This window comes from Sciurus carolinensis, chromosome 1 (assembly GCF_902686445.1).
Source record: "Sciurus carolinensis chromosome 1, mSciCar1.2, whole genome shotgun sequence".
NCBI classification, from domain to species: Eukaryota; Metazoa; Chordata; class Mammalia; order Rodentia; family Sciuridae; genus Sciurus; species Sciurus carolinensis.
Genome location: NC_062213.1, coordinates 95,606,806 through 95,630,486, shown reverse-complemented (window position 1 = coordinate 95,630,486; position 23,681 = coordinate 95,606,806). Strand labels below are relative to the sequence as shown.

The 23,681-nt window shown below is 36.9% G+C and overlaps 2 protein-coding genes across 2 annotated transcripts in view; both read right to left on the bottom strand.

The window, feature by feature from the left end:
- Positions 1–23,681, bottom strand: part of Nup210l (nucleoporin 210 like) — a 126,479-nt gene that overhangs the window by 81,149 nt on the left and 21,649 nt on the right. The window contains 4 exon segments of the mRNA XM_047557337.1: positions 469–614; positions 7,184–7,382; positions 12,057–12,212; positions 14,039–14,176. Of these exon segments, the coding sequence (XP_047413293.1) occupies positions 469–614; positions 7,184–7,382; positions 12,057–12,212; positions 14,039–14,176 (639 nt within the window).
- LOC124959500 (60S ribosomal protein L30-like) lies at positions 8,961–9,321 on the bottom strand. Its single transcript, XM_047517931.1, has one exon. It carries the CDS (start codon positions 9,306–9,308, stop codon positions 8,961–8,963), a length of 348 nt encoding a protein of 115 aa, XP_047373887.1. The 5' UTR covers positions 9,309–9,321.

The window sequence follows — 23,681 nt, the reverse complement described above, 5'->3', positions numbered from 1 at the left end:
CCCAGTGGTTACACACCTCTGGGTTCAATTTCTGGTTAAAAAAAATAGATTACTACTTAATGTACTTTACTGTACAAATTTAATACCTCAGTAAAAAAAAGAAAAAAATAAGGAGAAATATCTAAAACTTGCTGATGCAACTTAAAAATATTCCTGAATATCTTAATTCAGCAAGCATAAGGTAGAAGCATGAGGGAGTAAATTCCCTGAAACTCAGGTTTGATGAGAGAGTATATATCTAAAAACAAAATAGTGGGGCTGGGATACAACTTACTGGTAAAGCACTTGCCTAGAATGTGTCAGGCCCTCCGTTTGATCCTTAGTGCTACACACACACACAAAAAGTGGTAAATACGAACACAAATATCACTGATCTGTAGTGAATGCAGATGACTAGGTAGTCCCTAAGTGCAGAGTTGGGTCCGTGAAAAGAAATGAATGACAGTGTCTTACTATGAAATATCTTACCTTTAAGGGTTCATAAGCAGCAAATGTGGCACTGCTTTCCAAGTACTCTTCATATTCAGTCACACTCACTATTACCAGAGTATGGCCCAGAGATTTGGCTGCTATGTGTGTACTGGAACAATACATTGGTCCAGGTCTTTGAATACCTTTGAATCAAAAAACCATTAATAATTAGTTAATTCTCCAGGAAATTAGGCTTTAGAAATATAAGAATTCTAACACATTAAAAAATACCATTATCAGTTGTGGTGTAGCTTAGTATTACTGTATTTGCCTAGCATGCACAAGGCCCTGGGTTCACTCTCTAGCAACACACACACACACACACACACACACAACCCAAAACAAAACAAAACAAAAAAAACTCAAACAGGGGCAATGGTATGCACTTGTAACCCCAGCTACTTGGGAGACTGAGGTGGAAGGATCACTTGCATCCAGAAGTTCAAGTTCAGGCGAGGCAACGTAGTAAGACCCTGTCTCAGGATAAAAAAAAAACAAAACAAAGAACAAAAAAACCTCACACTCACTACTAGGCTCTGATTTTTATATCTTTTTTTTTTTCTTTTGTGGGACTGGGGATTAAACTTAGGGTCCTGCACTTGCTATGTAAGCACTGTACCATTTAGCAACATTGCCAGTTCAATGTCAGGTTGATATAAGAATCTGTTTCTTCTATTAACAGACATATTATATAAAAAACAATTCAATCTACAGTGAGGATACAAATGTGAGCAAAGATCCTTACCTCCTGAACTTAAGGCACTTATAGGTTAGAAGGGGAGAATAAACATGTACATAAATTACTTAAAGTATTACCAGAAAGTGTTAAGAATGATACAGGTTTAGAAGACAGGAAGATGATTTCTAATAAAAAAGATTTAAATAAAGTATTTCAAGTTGAGAAATACCTTGAACAAAGAAATATAAATGAGACGTGAATGAGTATATGAGGGAAATGTAAGAGAAAATTTAACCAAAGTAGTTGACTTAGCTAGAATCATACATACTGTCATGATGAAATTGACTGGTTATACTGTAGAGGGCTATAAAGACTAAACTAAAAGGATTTCTGCTCTATTCTTTTGGCAAAGACAGTCCTCTAAAATGTTTTGAACAGAAAAAGTAATATTGAAGTTAAGCCGCATGAAGATTGATCTGGTAGCCATGATTATCCAGGCAAGAACAGCTGAAGGGTATTGGTGTACCCTACATAAGAGATGATGAGAGCCTGAAGATTAGAGAAGGCACTTCGAGCAGAGGCAAAAGATGTGATTAGTACTACATACCAATAAGTAAAAAAGAAGTCCAAGTTGATGCCACTCTTATAGATGTACTGGGAGAATTAAATGAGTTAATACATGAAAGTATTCAGAACAGAGTCTGGAAAATACTAGATTTTAGATATTACTACTATCGTATTGATAAAAAAAAAGACAGGGATGAGGATAAACTATGATGCTCAATAGAAAGAAAGGATGCTAACCTTTATGAATAGACCATTCTTATTTTCCTTTTTTTTTTTATTGCTGAAAGAAAAGGTTGTGTTTGGTTTTTTTCTTTATTTTTATTGTAAGCAAATGGGATACATGTTGTTTCTGTTTGTACATGAAGTAAAAGCAAACCATTTGCAAAATCATACATTTACATAGGGTAATGATGTTTGATTCATTCTGTTATTTTTTCCTTTCCCCCCACTCCTCCCACCCCTCTTTTTCCCTCTATACAGTCCCTCCTTCCTCCATTCTTGCACCCCTCCCACCCCCCATTATGTGTCATCAACCGGTTATCAGTGAGATCATTTGTCCTTTGGATTTTTGAGATTGGTTTATCTCACTTAGCATGATATTCTCCAATTTCATCCATTTGCCTGCAAATGCCATATTTTATTATTCTTTATAGCTGAGTAATATTCCATTGTGTGTGTATATATATATATATATATATATACCACAGTTTCTTTATCTATTCATCAATTGAAGGACATCTAGGTTGGTTCCACAGTCTGGCTATTGTGAATTGAGCAGCTATGAACATTGATGTGCCTGTATCTCTGAAGTATGCTGATTTTAAGTCCTTTGGGTATAGGTCAAGGAGTGGGATAGCTGGGTCAAATGGTGGGTCCATTCCAAGTTTTCTAAGGAATCTCCACACTGCTTTCCAGAATGGCTGAACTAATTTGCAGCCCCATCAACAACGTATGAGTGTACCTTTTTCCCCACATCCTCTCCAACACCTATTGTTGCTTGTATTCTTGATAATCGCCATTCTAATTGGGGTGAGATGGGATCTTAGTGTAGTTTTGATTTGCATTTCTCTTATTACTAAAGATGGTGAACATTTTTTCATATGTTTGTTGATTGCTTGTAGATCTTCTTCTGTGAGTGTCTGTTCATATCCTTAGCCCATTTGTTGATTGGGTTATTTGTATTCTTGGCGTAGAGTTTTTTGAGTCCTTTATATATTCTGGAAATAAGTGCTTATCTGAAGTATGAGTGGCAAAGATTTTCTCCCACTCTGTGGGCTCTCTCTTTGCATTGCTGATAGTTTCCTTTGCTGAGAGAAAGCTATTTAGTTTGAATCTGTCCCAGTTATTGATTCTTGCTTTTATTTCTTATGCTATGGGAGTCCTGTTAAGGAAGTCTGATCCTAAGCCAACAAGTTGAAGATTTGGACCTACTTTTTCTTCTATAAGATGCAGGGTCTCAGGTCTGATTTCAAGGTCCTTGATCTATTGTGAGTTGAGTTTTGTGCAGGGTGAGAGATAGGGGTTTAGTTTCATTCTCTTGCATATGGATTTCCAGTTTTCCCAACACCATTTGTTGTTGAGGAGGCTATCTTTTTTCTCCATTGCATATTTTTGGCACCTTTGTCTAGTATGAGAAATTTGTATTTATTTGGGTTTGTGTCCGTGTCCTCTATTCTGTACCATTGATCTACCTGTCTATTTTGGTGCCAATACCATGCCGTTTTTGTTACTATTGCTTTGTAGTATAGTGGAAGTTCTGGTATTGCGATACACCCGCGTTTCGTTCTTCCTGCTAAGAATTGCTTTAGCTATTCTGGGTTTCTTATTCTTCCAGATGAATTTCATGATTGCTTGCTCTATTTCTGTAAGGTACGTCATTGGGATTTTAATTGGAATTGCATTGAATCTGTATAGCACTTTTGGTAGTATGGCCATTTTGACAATATTAATTCTGCCTATCCAAGAACATGGGAGATCTTTCCATCTTCAAAGGTCTTCCTCAATTTCTTTCTTCAGTGTTTTGTAGTTTTCATTGTAGAGATCTTTTACCTCTTTGGTTAGATTGATTCCCAAGTATTTTTTTTTTTTTGAGGCTATTGCAGTTGGAGTTGTTTTCCTCATTTCCCTTCCAGCTGTTTTGTCGCTTGCGTATAAAAATGCTTTAGATTTATGCGAGTTGATTTTATAGCCTGCTACTTTGCTGAATTCATTGATGAGGTCTAGAAGTTTTCTGGAGGAGGTTTTTGGATCCTCTAAATATAGAATCATGTCATCAGCGAATAGTGACAGCTTAAGTTCCTCTTTTCCTATTCGTAATCCTTTATTTTCTTTGGTCTGCCTAATTGCTCTGGCTAGAGTTTCGAGGACAATGTTGAATAGAAGTGGTGAAAGAGGACATCCCTGTCTTGTTCCCGTTTTTAAAGGGAATGGTTTCAGTTTTTCCTCCATTAAGAATGATGTTGGCCATGGGCTTAGCATAAATAGTCTTTATAATGTTCAGGTATGTTCCTACTATCCCTATTTTTTCTAGTGTTTTGAGCACGAAGGGGTGTTGTATTTCGTGGAACGCTTTTTCTGCGTCAATTGAAATAACCATATGATTCTTATTCTTAAGTCTGTTGACATGATGGATTACGATTATTGATTTACGGATGTTAAACCATCCTTGCATTCCCGGGATGAACCCCACTTGATCGTGGTGCACGATTTTCTTAATATGTTTTTGGATACCGTTTGTCAATATTTTGTTAAGGATCTTTGCATCTATATTCATCAAGGATATTGGTCTAAAATTTTCTTTCCTTGATGTGTCTTTTCCTGGTTTGGGTATGAGGGTGATGTTAGCTTCATAGAATGAGTTTGGTAGGGTACCCTCCTTTTCTATTTCCTGGAATTCTTTGAGAAGTATTGGAATGAGTTCTTCTTTGAAGGTCTTGTAGAACTCGACTGAGAATTCGTCTGTTCCTGGACTTTTCTTGGATGGCAGGTTTTTAATGGCTTCTTCTATTTCATTGCTTGATATTGATCTGTTTAAATTGTGTATGTCCTCCTGGTTCAGTTTGGGAGGAGCATATGTCTCTAGAAATTTGTCAATGTCTTCGGTAGTTTCTATTTTGTTGGAATACAGATTTTCAAAGTAGCTTCTCATTATGTTCTGTATCTCAGTGGTGTCTGTTGTGATATTTCCTTTTTCATCACGAACTTTAGTAATTTGAGTTTTCTCTCTCCTCTTTGTTAGTGTGGCTAAGGGTTTGTCTATTTTGTTTACTTTTTCAAAGAACCAACTTTTTGTTTTGTCAATTTTTTGAATTGTTTCTTTTGTTTCAATTTCATGGATTTCAGCTCTGATTTTAATTATTTCCTGTCTTCTACTACTTTTGCTGTTATTCTGTTCTTCTTTTTCTAGGGCTTTGAGCTGTAATGTTAGGTCATTTACTTGTTGACTTTTCATTCTTTTCTGGAATGCGCTCCATGCAATGAACTTTCCTCTTAGTCCTGCTTTCATAGTGTCCCAGAGATTTTAATATGCTGTATCATCATTCTCATTGACCTCTAAGAATTTTTTTTATCTCCTCCTTGATGTTTTCTGTTATGCGTGCTTCATTCAATAGCATATTATTTAGTCTCCAGGTGTTGGAGTAATTTCTGTTTTTTTATTTTGTCATTGATTTCTACTCTCAGTCTATTATGATGTGATAGAACACAAGGCAGTATCTCTATTTTTTTGCATTTCCTAAGGGCTGCTTTTGTGGCATAACATATGGTCTGTTTTCGAGAATGTTCCATGTGCTGCTGAGAAGAAAGTGAATCCGCTCGTTGATGGATAGAATATTCTATATATGTCTATAAAGTCTAGGTTATTGATTGTGTTATTGAGTTCTATGGTTTCTTTGGTTGGTTTTTGTTTGGAAGATCTATCTAGTGGTGACAGTGGTGCGTTAAAGTCACCCAGAATTATTTTGTTGTGGTCTATTTGATTCCTGAAATTGAGAAGGATTTGTTTGATGTACAGGGATGCCCCATTGTTTGGGGCATAAATATTTACTATCATGATGTCTTCCTGATTTATGGTTCCCTTAAGCAATATGAAATGTCCTTCTTTATCCCTTCTGACTAACTTTGGCTTGAAATCTACTTTATCTGAAAGAAGGATGTAAACCCCCGGTTTTTTACTGATTCCGTGTGCGTGGTAGATTTTTTCCCATCCTTTCACCTTTAGTCTGTGGATGTCTTTTTCTTTGAGATGAGTCTCTTGCAGGTAGCATATTGTTGGGTCTTTCTTTTCAATCCATTCTGCCAGTCTATGTCTTTTGATTGATGAGTTTAGGCCATTAACGTTCAGGGTTATTATTGAGATATGATTTGTATTCCCAGTCATTTGGGCTTATTTTTGGCTTTTAGTTTGGCTTGGTTTCTCCTTTGAGTGATTTTTCTAAGGTATTTCCTCCCTTTGCTGACCTCCATTGTTGTTTCTCATTTCCTCCTCATGGAATATTTTGTTGAGAACATTCTGTAGCGCAGGCTTTCCATTTGTAAATTCTTTTAACTTTTGTTTATCATAGAAGGATTTTATTTCATCTTCAAATCTGAAGATTAGTTTTGCTGGGTACAGGATTCTTGGTTGGCAACCATGTTCTTTCAGAACTTGAAATATGTTGTTCCAGGCCCTTCTAGCTTTTAGAGTCTGGGTTGAGAAGTCTGCTGCTATGCGTATTGGTTTCCCCCTATATGTAATCTGATGCTTTTCTCTCGTGGCCTTCAAAATCCTATCTTTATTTTGAATGTTAGGCATTTTCATTATAATGTCCCTTGGTGTGGATCTGTTGTGATTTTGTGCATTTGGTGTTCTTATTTTCTTTTTTATTAGAAAGATATTTTTTCCTTTCTTGAGTAACCTTAAAAAATAGACATTAAATGGCACTGTACTTCTCTTAGAAATAAATATGGTATATGTCTTAAAGAAAGAAGAAAAGAGCTTGACACTGAAAGAGAAGACCTTACTAGAAGCTGAAAACTGATATTTTCCAGCTACTAGGTTATTCAATTTCTGTGTCTTTGTTTCTACAAGTATAAGTAGATTAATACCTACTTCAAGGCAATTGACAGAACCAGTAAAAGTATTATAAAAAAAAAGAAATTATACGCTGGCTGTTGTGGAGCACACCTGTAATCCCAGCGGCTCAGGAGGCTGAGGCAGGAGGATTATGAGTTTAAAGCCAGCCTCAGGAACTTGGTGAGGCCGTAAGTAACTTAGAGAGATCCTGTCTCTAAATAAAATATGTAAAGGACTGGGAATGTGACTCACTGGTTAAGCTCCCCAGTACCAAAAAAAAAAAAAAAAAAAAAAGAAAGAAAAAGAAAAAAGGAAATATATGAATTTAAACTCAAGTAGTTTCTAAATTTATGACTGGTACCGCAATTCAAGGACAGAGGAAGGAGAAATTTAAAACAGGCTTATACTCTTACCTTCTTTGAGAAGAGTAAAGACTCCTTGCTTATCCATGTTCAGATCCAAGGATAAATGAGAACAGTCTGTGAATGCCATGATCTCTTTGGTCTCCTTATTTACATGATACATTGCAATGGGGATTTCTATAATCTGGCCAATCTCCACATCAGCATGAAATGGTAACAGTTCCACTTTGTTCAGTTTTAGGACATATATCTAGAGGAAAAACAATTTACCTTTTTGGAAATTCTTAGAAAAAAGGAAATCATTCCTTAAATATTTAAATATACACACAAAATGGGAGTGGCAGTGCATGTGACTTGGGAGGCTAAGACAGGAGGATCACAAGTTTGAGACCAGCCTTAGAAACTTTGCAAGTCCTAAGCACCTCAGTGAGAACCTATTTCAAAATTTAAAAAATGAAAAGGGCTGGGAATGTTGCTCAATGGTTATACGTCCCTGGAGTAAATCCCAGACACCAAAAAATTTTAAATTAAATAAATAAATACACAAACACGAACATGCCAGGGGTGCGTGTGTGTGTGTGTGTGTGTGTATACATACATATATATTTCATAACAACTATCTCTCTCTCTCTATCTTTTTCTTGTGGTGCTGGGAATCCAGAACATGCCTCATAGACACTCTACCACTGAGCTACAACTCCAGCTCCCAGAATAACAACTTACTATACAGCATTTATATTTTATCATATATAAGTAATCTAGAGATGATTTAAAGTACACAAGAGGATGTACATATATATGCACATTATATGCAAATACAATGCCATTTTATACAAAAGACTGGAGCATCCTCAGATTTTGGTGTCTGAGGGGTCCAAGAACCAATCCCCTGTAGACACTTTGGAAGACTGCATACTATTTTACATATACATGTAAATATACACACTAAGTGCTAAACATATCTCTCTTCATCACTTAATCAAAGGATGTCTTTAAATCATTTAACACTATACATCAAGGGTCTGGCAAACTGCCAGTATATGACCTGCTTTTGTACAGTAAACTAAAAAATAGTTTTAAAGACTTGCAAAATAAAAAACAACAACAAAGCTAGGTGGGGTAGTGCAAGCCTGTAATACCAATGGCTTAGAAGGCTGAGGCAGGAGAATTGCAAGTTCAAAACCACCCCTAAGCAACTCAGTGAAACTCTGTCTCTAAATAAAATATTAAAAAGAGCTGGGGAGGTGGCTCAGTGGTTAAGTGTCCCTGGGTTCAATCCCTAGTACCAAAAAAAAAAAAAAAAGGCAAAAAACAACAAGAATATGAAATACTGTATATAGCCCTCAAAGACTAATGTATGCAGCACTTTTACAGAAAAAGTTTGCTAACTTCTGACTTAAAGCACTGCCTCTTTCTTTGTTTTTTTGGAGGGGGCAGTGGTACTGGAGATTGAACCTGGGCCTCGCCCATCCTAAGTATGCACACTATCACATAGCTATACCCCAGCCTCATCCTTTCTTGATATTATTTATTAATTCATTTCTTGCCACCAGGGATTGAACCCAGGGGCTCTTTACTACTGGGCCACATCCCCAACCATTTTTATATTTCATTTTGAGAAAAATGAAAGCCCTAAATTGCTTAGGGCTTTGCTAAATTGCTGAGACTGAGGTTTGGAACTTGCAATCCTCCTGCCTCAGACTCCTGAGCCACTGGGATTACAGGTGTGCACCACCACCCACCTGGCTTATTTTTCACTTTTTTTTTTTTTTTTTCAGTTTTTAAAACAAGCTCTGCCACGTTTTATTAAAGAAGAAATTTGTGTGTTTTACTTTTCACCAGTCTGTTCTGGCATGCTTCTAATGATATCAGAATGACCTGGATCAATGACAGACAGTGTGCACACTCTGTAGTATTTTCCACATGCTGTGCCCAATTCGATATTATTGCCACTGTAGTGGTGGACACCAGTTTTGGCCAACATGGCATAGTACTTTATTTCAGATTTCCTTAAAGCTGGATAGTTGTTGGCGAGGATGACCAATTTTGCTTTGCCCTGTCTGATCATCTTCAGAGTCTGTTTGTACCCCAGCATATACTTTCCACTTTTCATAACAAGCTGGAGCCTACAGTTGATCGACTCCAGAGACTTTTTCGTCTTCTTTGCGGCCACCATCTTCCTGCCTTAGATGCGGGACGACCCCCAACCAAGAGCAGTCGTCAAGATGGCCGGAGAGCTAGAAAGTTATTTTTCATTTTGAGACAGGGTCTTGCTAAGTTGCCTAGGATTTTGCTAAATTGCTGAGGCTGACTTTGAACTTGAGATCCTTCTGTCCCAGCATCCACAGCCACTGGGATCACAAGCATGTACCATCAAGACCTGCTCTTGCTATCTTTTTAAAACAATATATTTTATTTTGTCATTTTTTTTTTTGGTCACTTTTTCTGTTTCTTCTACCAGTTCCTCTTCCTCTATGTTCCTTAAAGTGACACTTATGTTACACAGAATCCATCTTTTCTGACTCAAGCTCTTCCTGGGAAATCTTATTTAATCCCAAAGCTTCAATGACCAATCATATGCTGAAAACTCTCCAGCCTTAAATTGTCAGTTGAACTTCAGATCCCTATTTCTAGTTACAAACATCAACCTGGATGCTCCATAGGTGAATTATAATAAATTTATACACAACTGAATTTATCACCCCACGCCCCTCACCACAATTTTTTTTTTTTTTTTTTTTTCCTTTTTCTTTTTTCCAGTGTTGGGGATGGAACCCAGGGTCAATAAGCTATATCCCTAGGCTTCTTTTCTTGTATTTTATTTCTTTTTTCTTTTTCTCTTCTCTTTTTTTCTTTCTTTCTTTCTTTTTTTTTTTTTTTTTTGGTACCATGGATTGAACCTAGGGGCACTTAAGCACTGAGGCACATCCCCAATCCTTTTTATATTTTATTTGGAGAAAGGGTCTCACTGAGTTGTTTAGGGCCTCACTGAGTTGCTGAGGCTGGCTTTGAGCTCATGATCCTTCTGCCTCAGCCTCCTGAGCCACTAGGATTACAGGTATGTGACACCATGTCCAGCATTTCTTGTATTTTCTATCTACCCTGTGGTGGAAACTTGGAATCTCCACATCATCTCTGTGGCTTTAAATCCTTCACTTCTCCCACCCAACTGGGCATCAAACCTGATTAAGTATACCTGTTAACAAAAAAAAAAAACAAAAAAACAAACCAAAACAAAACAAAACAAAAACTCTCACTTTGTCCATTTCTGTCTACTTTTAGCACCATTTCACTAGTTTAGACTTAACTGCAGAGGTTTTTTTGTTTGTTTTCTTTTAGTTTTTTGAACTTCTTTTTTGCTTTACAAGACAGGCACTCTACCACTGAGCTACACACCCAGTCCTTAACTAAATTCTTTGTCTTTATTTGCTCCCTTCAGTTCATTGTAGTCTTCTAGTGTGTAGCACCAGCTGCAATCTTTTGCATTTTAAAAAACATAATATCACTGTTCTTGTCTGATTATAAAAATAATTAGATATCTTTCTAAACAGAAGACTTACCATATTATTGGCCTGTTTAAAAACCTGTGTTTGTTCCCTATTGTCCATAGTAGGGGTCGGAAAATGCTTTCTGTAAAGGCCATATAGTAAATATTTCACTCTTTTGCAGGTTGTCAGGTCTCTATAGCAACAACTCAACTTTGAAGTTGTGGCTTGAAAGAGCCACAGACAATATATGAATGAATGGGAGTGCTCATGGAATTTCATTTACCAAAAAAGGCAGCTGTCTGGGTTTGGCCCTTAGACCTTGGTTTGCCTCCATCTTCCAAAGTCTTATTCAAGTTCCCACCTCTTTCATGATACTCTCTAACTAGTCTACAAGGACTTTCCCTTTACGAACTAATAGTACTTTTACTGTACTATTAGTAAACTGTCAAATATATATACTGCTTTACTATACCTCATCTACACTTAAAATGTCATTTAACTTTTAACTTTTCATGTGACTATATCTTCCTACCTAGGGTTTAGCTTTTTTTTTTTTTCTTTTTCTTTTTCTTCTTTTATGGTACTGGCTATTGAACCCAGAGCCTCATGCACACTAGGCAAGTGCTCAACCATAAGCTACATCTCCAGCTCTTAGATGTTAGCTTCTTTAAAATAGGGATGATATGCTATGCATTTTTGAATGTTCTATGATACATAGTATGGTGTCAAGTACCTAAGGGATATTAAAAAAATAATTACTGAGTGATGGCAAAATGCTAGGTCCTGCAGAGAAAAGCAACATATATTTAAAGTGGGAGAAAACAGAAAAATGGTAATAAAATACAGTAAAAAATATGGGGCTAGGGTTGTAGCTCAGTGGTAGAGGGCTTGCCCAGCACATGTGAGGCACTGGATTCAGTCCTCAGTACCACCAAAAAAAATTAAATAAATAAATAAAACAAAGGAATTGTATCCATCTGCAACTAAGAAAAAAAAATTAGTTTTCAGTCTTTTAGAAAAGATTAACAAAAAAATATGAAATTAGAAGTAGAGCTACTTTATAAAGTTCAGTTAAAGAGCATATTTATGGTAATTATAACAAAATAGCTAACATTAAAAACTGAATATATGTCAAGCACTGGGGTAAACATTCTCATTTAATTCTCACATGTATTGTCCAATTATGGAACTAAATATTTACATTATCTCCATTTTAGAGAAAACAAGCACAGATGTTAAATAAGTAGCTATTAAGTGATGCAAGATTCAACCCAGGTTCAGAAATATTTAAGGAATATGTACTTTCAGACTGAATTTGAACAACAGTTTTAAATAGCAAAGTTGAACTAGAAATATTTACAAACATGTTACTGTACTTAAATTTAGACAGAAGTATCTCAGAAGTGACCAGAAGGTTTCTTTGTAGAGTCATTTACCTTAATTTCCCCATATCGAAAGGGATTTTGTACATCTCGGGCCAAAACAGTACTGTTCCCTCTGACCTGACCCGCAGTCACCACCCCTTTGGTGGTTACCATGGCCACTGTTTCATTAGAAGAGGTCCAGGTGAAGTTGCCACTACCACCCTCTACCTGTGAAAAAGCACAACCTTATATTTAATTGTTATAGGAGGAATAACAGAATTCAAGTGAAAATGTAAAACTTGATTGATGAAATAAAGTTTAGAAAATAATAAAACTTGTAACTGTCTTTGTACACATTAAGAAATTGTCCAGCTATATAGTAAAGTAGATTAAAGGGCAAGAATAACACTAAACGGAGGTTTAGAAATGGTAGTATCACATAACTTTAAAAAAGGACACAAGGGCGCATCAACAGATGAATGGACAAAGAAAATGTGATATATATACACAATGGAGTTTTTTTTTGAGCGGGGAGGTACTGGGGATTGAATTCCGGGGCACTCGACTACTGAGACACATCCCCAGCCCTATTTTGTATTTTATTTAGAGACAGGGTCTCACTGAGTTGTTTAGCACCTGGCTTTTGCTAAGGCTGGCTTTGAACTCTCAATCCTCCTGCCTCACCCTCCTGAGATGCTGAGATTACAGGTATGAGCCACTGCCCCCAGCTCACAATGCACTATTTAAAAAAAAAAAAAAAACAAACAAACTATAAATAAGTAGAAAATCAGTAGGATAAAAGAGAGAGAGCTGGGAGTGGTAGCACACTTCTGTAATCTCAGTGGCTCAGGAAGCTTAGGCAGGAGGATTACAAATTCAAAGCCAGCCTCAGCAATTTAGCAAGGCCCTTAGCAATTTAGTGAGACTATGTCTCAAAATAAAAAGTAAAAAAGGGCTGTAGATGTGGTTCAGCAGTTAAGTTCTCCCGAGTTCAATTCTTGGCACCATAAAATAAAAAGAATTTAAGAAGGAAAAAAAAAAAAAAAAAAAGAAGGAGTTGGGCATGGTAGCGCACAGATGCAATCGCAGCTAGTTGGGAGGCTGAGACAGGAGGATTACAGTTTGAGGCCAACCTCAGCAATTTAAAGATGCCCTAACCAACTTAGTGAGATTCTGCCTTAAAATAAAAAATAAATTAATAAAAAGGACTGGGGATGTAGCTTAGTGGTAAAGTACCTCTGGGTTCAATTCACAGTACCAAAAAAAAGGAAAGAATAGGGAGGGACAAGAGAAGAGAAAAAGGAAGTACTGAAGACTAAATTGGAGCAAATTTTTACATGCTTGCATAATTATGTTAAAATGAACCCCAATAACATGTATGTCTATAATAAACTAATAAAAAATAAATTTAAAAAAGAGCACAAGGGAAGATGACAAAACTTTAAAATTTACAAAGGAAGAATATATGGAAGAGAGTCAAAAAGTACATCAAGTCTTGTTATGTAGATGACAGTACCCAAGAGCATGACTTGGTGGTTGTTGGTCACCAAAGAATGAATTACAGTCTTAAGATTGTGGGGAGCCAGATGTCTGTAATACCAGCGGAAGATCCAGGATGGCGGACTAGAGGGAGGTTATGTTCCTTGTCGCTCTGTAACTTGGATTTCAAGCAGAGGATATCTGTTTCTGGGTGAGGCAGTTTTGCTACTTATCGATCCCCTGCTGTTTATTCCATTTGTAATACCAGCAGTTTGGGAGGCTGAGAAAAGAGGACTGCAAGTTCAAAGCCAACCTCAGGAACTTAGGGAAGCCCTAAGCAACTCAGCAAGAGTCTCTCTCTAATAAAATACAAAAAGGGTTGGGGATGTGGCTTAATGGCTAAGGGCCCCTGAGTTCAATCCCCAGTACCAAAAAAAAAAAAAAAAAAAAAAAAAAAAAAAGACAGAAAAAAAAGATTGTAGGGAAATGAAATATAATATTAATCAAATTTTAATAAATTAATCAGAGAAGCTGACTTATCTCTTTGTGAATTCTTACATTTTAGGATACCATACCTGTACTTTATAACGATATAACATGCCCAGAGGATGATGAGGAAATGCCAGAAAGTTAGGTGTAAGCTTGATGGGAAAATAAATCTTCACTTCTTGCTGGTGTTTTATTATACATTTTATAGGGTGAATATTGTTATTCTATAGGAACAAAATAGGGAGAAAAATAGATTTTATAAAAATTGTTCTCATGATACATTCATATATACTGAAAACATCAGCAAAATGCTGTGATAAGGAATTGTTCAACTTATTTTCTACCTTTAAAAGAAATAAATATTCATTAAGAAGCACAGCTACTATAGCTGACTAATAATGGAAGGGATTTTGCCAGACTTAAACTAAATATTATAATTAGGAAGCATAATTTAAATTTCCTAAAATAAAAAAATTAACAAACATAGAAAAGGAATTGTAGTTCAGAACAAAATATCCTTGGACATCTATTAGTTAATTTCATAAGCTGCAAAGGTAAAAGAACATTACAAACTACTGAGAAGAAAAGTGAACATTTAAAACACTGGGTGACTCTGCATTGTGTACAGCCAGAGAAATGAGGAGTTGTGCTCCATTTGTGTATAATGTGTCAAAACGCATTCTGCTGTCATGTATAACTAATTAGAATAAATTTAAAAATTGCTGTGGTACAGCATTCCCTTTATATTTAAAAACAAGCATAGGGTTTAGGGAGACATCTATACAGGTAAAATGTAGTTCTCACACAGTTACAATGACATTTTCTCTATGAAGGCAAAGCCAATCAATCAATTTATGTATCTATCAAATCAGCTTTTTCCCAACATTTTGAGAAACCCTAAAATATTTTATCAACAGTTTCATATCTGCAGTGATGGCCCTGATATTCTCCACAATCTCAAAATGTAGCTGAATCATAAACTAAATAAGTCTTTAAATTGAAAAGGACATTTTAGCCCATGGAGACTGATTTTGATTTCTGACCTACAAAACTGTTAAGATAATAAATTTGTATTGGCTTAAACTGGGGGAGGGGGTAGTCAGGGTGCAATGGCTTATACCTGTAATCCCAGCAGCTCTGGAGACTGGGGCAGGAGGATCACAAGTTCAAAGCCAGCCTCAGCAATTTAGTGAGGCTGTAAGCAATTTAGCAAGACCCTGCCTCTAAATAAAAAATAAAAAGGGCTGGGATGTGGCTCAGTGGTTAAGCACCCCTGAGTTCAATCCCCAGTACAAACAAAAGAAAGAAAAATATTTACTGCAGGAGACAGGCATAAATCTTCAATTGTGTCTATTTTGGCACACAAGAAAATGTGGACATGAATAAGAGATAAAAGTGGAGATAAGACAATAAACAAAAAGAGGGGTGGGAGGGGTGGGGAGAAGGAAAAAAATAACAGAAGGAATCAAAAACTATTACCCTATGTAAATGTATGATTACACAAATGATATGCCTCTACTTCATGTACAGAGAAACAAGATGTATCCCATTCATTTAAAATAAAAATAAATTAAAGAAAAAAAAAAAGACAATAAACCAGGATAAAGAGGATGTGGTTGAGAACAGGGTGAAACTTAAAGTAAATTAGATGAAATAAGGAAAAAAGGTTAAAAAAATAAGTTCTTAAATGTAATAAAAGGCTGGGAGTACAGCTCACTGGCAGAGCATGTACTTAGCATGTGCAAGCCCCATGCAAGGTCTAGAGTTCAATCTCCAGCACCAAACAAAACCCAAAAGACGAACCAAACAAAACCCCTAAAATGCAATAAAACAGTGAAGAACAGAATCATGTGGAAAGTTGCTGAATGCTTAATGTGGAAGGAAATTAAGAAAACTTTTTCAGAATGTTTGGAAAAGTGTACAGGCTGAAATAGAAACAGAGAACCAAATATTCACAATCTAGATAATTGGTTGTTCTTAATAGATGTGCTTAGGTATCACTGACTTCTTTTTTTGTGTGTGCATGCATGTGTGTGTTTTAGTGTAGATTGAACCCAGGGGTGCTTTAGCACTAAGCTATATCACCAGCCCTTTTTATTTTTATTTTGATATAGGATCTTGCTAAGTTGTTGAGGCTGGTCTCAAACTTGTGATCTTCTTGGTTTAGACTTCCAAGTTGCTGTGATTACAGGCTTGTGCCATCATGCCCACCTAGGTATCACTAACTTCTAGATACCACTTTCCACAATTATTTTTCAGTGTTGAGAATTGAAACCAGGGTCTGCACATTCTAAGCAGTTATACCACTGAGCTATATCCCCAGCCACAGGTTTTCATATGTGATATTTTTAATGGTGCTTCATTATGATCTACTCTTTAACATATGAATTGTCTATATATACATACTTAAAATTTCTAACTATGTATGTGGGACATGATGGTGTTCACCTGTGGTCCCAGATACTCACGGGGCAGAAGCAGGAGGATCACAAATTTGAGGCCAGCCTCAGCAACTTAGTGAGGCAACTTAGTGAAACCCTGTCTCAAAAGAAAAATAAAAAGGGAGATCCAAGAAGGCAGACTAGAGGGAGGCTGCATTCCTTGTCACTCTATAACTCAGGTTTCAAGCAAAGGATATCTGTTTCTTGGTGAGGCAGCTTTTGCTGCTTATCAATCCCCTGTTGTTTACCCCATTTGTCTACTGCAATCACCTACAGTCTGCCAGCATATCTGCTACTTTTTGAGTGCAGATTGCTCACTGTCTGGCGCCTACCATCCACCATTTGCCTGCCTCTTGCCTGTCCATCGCATGCCTTTCACCTACCCATCACCCACCACCCGAGGTTCACCTGCTGATCATCCAACAGCAACCAGCAGACTGACCACAGAGAGCACCAGCTGCCTGGTGTTGCCTGGAAGTTCACTGTCACAGTATCTGCAGGTTTGGTTACATGTGTCTGCCGCCATTTTGAGACACAGCCAGGAACTGTAGGACCCCTGGCCAGACTGACTGAGCCCTGTCTCCAGGATCCCTAAGCCCAACAGACCACTCCCTGCCTCCAGGGCCCTCAGATCAACTGACTACACCCCACCTTCAGGATCCAGCAACCAGACCATCCACACCCGCCTCCAAGACCTCCAGTTGACCACACCCACACCCAGTGCCACCGCTCCCCATTTGCCAACACATTTGGAAGCCAGAGTGGCCATCTTGGATAATCCGGGAAGCCATCTTAGGTGGGGGAAATCTCATCCTGAGATGCCTGCTGGAGACTAGATGCTCACTGTCAGCTACATCTTACACCCCGCCACATCAACTTTGTCCTCCATTAGAAACTGCAGACCTTATTGCAAATCTGTTACACTGAAGATAATAATTGAACTCATTCTGTTTATTATGACAATATTGTTAATGTCCTCATAGAGGCTATTTGGTTTAGGGTTGCATATTGTCTGAAGTGGGCACTGCTAATATTGATATCCCCCTTAAAGAAAAGGTTTTGGAAACCTACAGGGCCACTATAAGCCTATAGGGAAATAGGACTACTCCAGATCTGCACTGCTAGAGGGGAAGATAAATGAACAACACAAAAAAACAAGGGAAGAGAATGATCCAAACAAACCTAGATTCTATATTAATAGAATCCAGTGATAGGGTGGTAGAAGAAATGTTAGAAAAGGAGTTCAAATTATACATAAGTAAAATGATTCGTGAAGCAAAGAATGAGATAAGAAACCAAATGCAGGCAATGAATGATCACACTAATAAGCAGTTGAAAAAGCAACTACAGGAAGAAAAAGATCATTACAACAAAGAGATAGAGATTCTCAAAAAAACAAATGGAAATCCTTGAAATGAGGGAAACAATAAACCAAATAAAAAACTCAATGGAAAGCATCACCAAAAGACTAGACCACTTGGAAGACAGAACCTCAGACAATTAAGATAAAATTTAATCTTGAAAATAAAGTTGCCCAAACAGAGCAGATGGTAAGAAATCATGAACAGAACCTCCAAGAATTATGGGACATCATGAAAACACCAAACTTAAGAATTATTGGGATTGAGGAAGGCACAGAGGTACAAACCAAAGTAATGAACAACCTATTCAATGAAATAATAGCAGAAAATTTCCCAAACCTGAAGAATGAAATGGAAAATCAAATACAAGAGGCTTACAGTACACCAGGTGCATGAAATTACAACAGATCCACACCACACCAAGGCACATTATAATGAAAATGTCTAACATACAAAATAAAGATAGGATTTTGAAGACTGCGAGAGAAAAGCATCAGATTACATATAAGGGGAAACCAATACAATATCAGCAGATTTCTCTGCCCAGACTCTAAAAGGGCCTGGAACGACATTTCAAGCTCTGAAAGAACATGGTTGCCAACCAAGAATCCTGTCCCCAGCAAAACTAACATTCAGATTTGAAGATGAAATAAGATCTTTCCTGATTAAAAAAAAATGTTAAAAGAATTTATAGGGGTTGGGGAGATAGCTCAGTCGGTAGAGTGCTTGCCTTCTAAGCACAAGGCCCTGGGTTTGATCCCCAGTACCTAAAAATAAAAAATAAAAAAAAAGAATTTACAAATATGATGCTAAAGAATATTCTCAACAAATACTCCATGAGGAGGAAATGAAAAACAACAATATAGGTCAGCAAAGGGAGGACCTTAAAGGAAAACCATTCAAAGGAGAACCAAGTCAAGTTAAAAATGAAAATAAGCACAAAAGACTGGGAATACAAACAAAAAAAAAAAAAGACTGGGAATACAAATCATATCTCATAATAACCTTGATCATTAATAGCCTAACTCATCAATCAAAAGACATAGACTGGCAGAATGGATTGAAAAGAAAAGACCCAACAATATGCTACCTGCAAGAGACTCATCTCAAAGAAAAGACATCTACAGACTAAAGGTGAAAGGATGGGAAAAAACCTACCACGCACACGGGAATCAGTAAAAAAACCGGGGGTTTACATCCTTCTTCAGTAAAGTAGATTTCAAGCCAAAGTTAGTCAGAAGGGATAAAGAAGGACATTTCATATTGCTTAGGGAACCATAATCAGGAAGACATAATAATAGTAAATATTTATGCCCCAAACAACGGTTGCCTCCATGTACATCAAACAAATCCTTCTCAATTTCAGGAATCAAATAGACCACAACAAAATAATTCTGGGTGACTTTAACGCACCACTGTCACCACTAGATAGATCTTCCAAACAAAAACCAACCAAAGAAACCATAGAACTCAATAACACAATCAATAACCTAGACTTTATAGACATATATAGAATATTCTATCCATCAACGAGCGGATTCACTTTCTTCTCAGCAGCACATGGAACATTCTCGAAAACAGACCATATGTTATGCCACAAAAGCAGCCCTTAGGAAATGCAAAAAAATAGAGATACTGCCTTGTGTTCTATCACATCATAATGGACTGAGAGTAGAAATCAATGACAAAATAAAAAAACAGAAATTACTCCAACACCTGGAGACTAAATAATATGCTATTGAATGAAGCACGCATAACAGAAAACATCAAGGAGGAGATAAAAAAATTCTTAGAGGTCAATGAGAATGATGATACAACATATTAAAATCTCTGGGACACTATGAAAGCAGGACTAAGAGGAAAGTTCATTGCATGGAGCGCATTCCAGAAAAGAATGAAAAGTCAACAAGTAAATGACCTAACATTACAGCTCAAAGCCCTAGAAAAAGAAGAACAGAATAACAGCAAAAGTAGTAGAAGACAGGAAATAATTAAAATCAGAGCTGAAATCCATGAAATTGAAACAAAAGAAACAATTCAAAAAATTGACAAAACAAAAAGTTGGTTCTTTGAAAAAGTAAACAAAATAGACAAACCCTTAGCCACACTAACAAAGAGAGAGAAAACTCAAATTACTAAAATCGTGATGAAAAAGGAAATATCACAACAGACACCACTGAGATACAGAACATAATGAGAAGCTACTTTGAAAATCTGTATTCCAACAAAATAGAAACTACCGAAGACATTGACAAATTTCTAGAGACATATGCTCCTCCCAAACTGAACCAGGAGGACATACACAATTTAAACAGATCAATATCAAGCAATGAAATAGAAGAAGCCATTAAAAACCTGCCATCCAAGAAAAGTCCAGGAACAGACGAATTCTCAGTCGAGTTCTACAAGACCTTCAAAGAAGAACTCATTCCAATACTTCTCAAAGAATTCCAGGAAATAGAAAAGGAGGGTACCCTACCAAACTCATTCTATGAAGCTAACATCACCCTCATACCCAAACCAGGAAAAGACACATCAAGGAAAGAAAATTTTAGACCAATATCCTTGATGAATATAGATGCAAAGATCCTTAACAAAATATTGACAAACGGTATCCAAAAACATATTAAGAAAATCGTGCACCACGATCAAGTGGGGTTCATCCCGGGAATGCAAGGATGGTTTAACATCCGTAAATCAATAATCGTAATCCATCATGTCAACAGACTTAAGAATAAGAATCATATGGTTATTTCAATTGACGCAGAAAAAGCGTTCCACGAAATACAACACCCCTTCGTGCTCAAAACACTAGAAAAAATAGGGATAGTAGGAACATACCTGAACATTATAAAGACTATTTATGCTAAGCCCATGGCCAACATCATTCTTAATGGAGAAAAACTGAAACCATTCCCTTTAAAAACGGGAACAAGACAGGGATGTCCTCTTTCACCACTTCTATTCAACATTGTCCTCGAAACTCTAGCCAGAGCAATTAGGCAGACCAAAGAAAATAAAGGATTACGAATAGGAAAAGAGGAACTTAAGCTGTCACTATTCGCTGATGACATGATTCTATATTTAGAGGATCCAAAAACCTCCTCCAGAAAACTTCTAGACCTCATCAATGAATTCAGCAAAGTAGCAGGCTATAAAATCAACTCGCATAAATCTAAAGCATTTTATACGCAAGCGACAAAACAGCTGGAAGGGAAATGAGGAAAACAACTCCAACTGCAATAGCCTCAAAAAAAAAAAATACTTGGGAATCAATCTAACCAAAGAGGTAAAAGATCTCTACAATGAAAACTACAAAACACTGAAGAAAGAAATTGAGGAAGACCTTTGAAGATGGAAAGATCTCCCATGTTCTTGGATAGGCAGAATTAATATTGTCAAAATGGCCATACTACCAAAAGTGCTATACAGATTCAATGCAATTCCAATTAAAATCCCAATGACGTACCTTACAGAAATAGAGCAAGCAATCATGAAATTCATCTGGAAGAATAAGAAACCCAGAATAGCTAAAGCAATTCTTAGCAGGAAGAACGAAACGCGGGTGTATCGCAATACCAGAACTTCCACTATACTACAAAGCAATAGTAACAAAAACGGCATGGTATTGGCACCAAAATAGACAGGTAGATCAATGGTACAGAATAGAGGACACGGACACAAACCCAAATAAATACAAATTTCTCATACTAGACAAAGGTGCCAAAAATATGCAATGGAGAAAAGATAGCCTCTTCAACAACAAATGGTGCTGGGAAAACCGGAATCCATATGCAAGAGAATGAAACTAAACCCCTATCTCTCACCCTGCACAACACTCAACTCACAATGGATCAAGGACCTTGAAATCAGACCTGAGACCCTGCATCATATAGAAGAAAAAGTAGGTCCAAATCTTCAACTTGCTGGCTTAGGACCAGACTTCCTCAACAGGACTCCCATAGCATAAGAAATAAAAGCAGAATCAATAACTGGGACAGATTCAAACTAAATAGCTTTCTCTCAGCAAAGGAACTATCAGCAATGCGAAGAAAGAGCCTACAGAGTGGGAGAAAATCTTTTGCCACTCATACTTCAGATAGAGCACTAATTTCCAGAATATATAAAGAACTCAAAAAACTCTACACCAAGAATACAAAAAACCCAATCAACAAATGGGCTAAGGATATGAACAGACACTCACAGAAGAAGATCTACAAGCAATCAACAAACACATGAAAAAATGTTCACCATCTTTAGTAATAAGAGAAATGCAAATCAAAACTACACTAAGATCCCATCTCACCCCAATTAGAAAGGCGATTATCAAGAATGCAAGCACCAATAGGTGTTGGAGAGGATGTGGGGAAAAAGGTACACTCACACATTGCTGGTGGGGCTGCAAATTAGTTCAGCCATTCTGGAAAGCAGTGTGGAGATTCCTTAGAAAACTTGGAATGGACCCACCATTTGACCAGCTATCCCACTCCTTGACCTATACCCAAAGGACTTAAAATCAGCATACTTCAGAGATACAGGCACATCAATGTTCATAGCTGCTCAATTCACAATAGCCAGACTGTGGAACCAAGCTAGATGTCCTTCAATTGATGAATACATAATGAAATTGTGGTATATATATATATATATAATATATATATATATATAATATATATATATAATGGAATATTACTCAGCTATAAAGAATAATAAAATTATGGCATTTGCAGGCAAATGGAATGAAATTGGAGAATACCATGCTAAGTGAGATAAGCCAATCTCAAAAATCCAAAGGACAAATGATCTCGCTGATAACCAGTTGATGACACATAATGGGGGTTGGGAGGGGGGCAAGAATGGAGGAAGGAGGGACTGTATAGAGAGAAAAGAGGGGTGGGAGGTGGTGGGGGGGGGGGAAAAATTAACAGAATGAATCAAACATCATTACCCTATGTAAATGTATGATTATGCAAATGGTATGTTGTTACTCCATGTACAAACAGAAACAACATGTATCCCATTTGTTTACAATTAAAATAAATTTATTAAAAAAAAAGAAGAAGAATTGAACAGAAACAAGTCAACAGAAAGGTCACTTGGGCTGCAACCCATAAGGCCACAGGGGCAGAGCTACACAAGCCCTTTGGAGAGGACATTATGCTCTGTGCCTCAGAAGCTGGATACCACACTACAGGATCTGGATTTTGCTCTTGCTTTCATCCCATCCCTTCTTTCTATGCTCCTGTTTTTGTGAATAGAAATCTTTACTCTGTACCTTTATATGTTGGATACTTGTAAATTGCTTTTAATTTTACAGGAGCTCTCAATTGCTTTGAGCTTCAGAGACGACTTGGGCCTTGAACTTACAACAATCTCAGAACTGTTGAGACTATGGAGACTCTTGGGAATGGACTAAATGTATTTTGCATTGTCAGATGAGTGTGAGCTTTTGGGGGTCAGGGGCAGAAGGTTAAGGTTTGGATGTGAGGTGTTCCCCCAAAAGCTCACTGGGTAACTTAGTGAGACCCTCACCCAAAAATAAAAAATAAAAAGGGCTGGTGATATAGCTCAGTGGTAGAGTGCCCTGGGTCAATCCCCAGTATCCACCCCCAAATCAGGGTACTTCTATAATTTCAAGGCATTAAACAGATTAATTTCTCATATATTTATCCAGTAATACCTCTGTTTCTGGTATTATACCATATGGAAATTAAGCAAAAGGAGAAAAAATGTACAAAGATATTCAGTTATGCCATTTACAGAGTAAAAATTTGGAAATAAAAGTTCAATGTTGGGGACAATGCTAAATAAAATGGCACATTGACCATTTGGATTTTTAGAATAAAGTACTCTATGTGGTACTTGATAACATAGAATATGCATATGAAATAACTTTTAAAGGAACCCTAAATGATATATACACAATG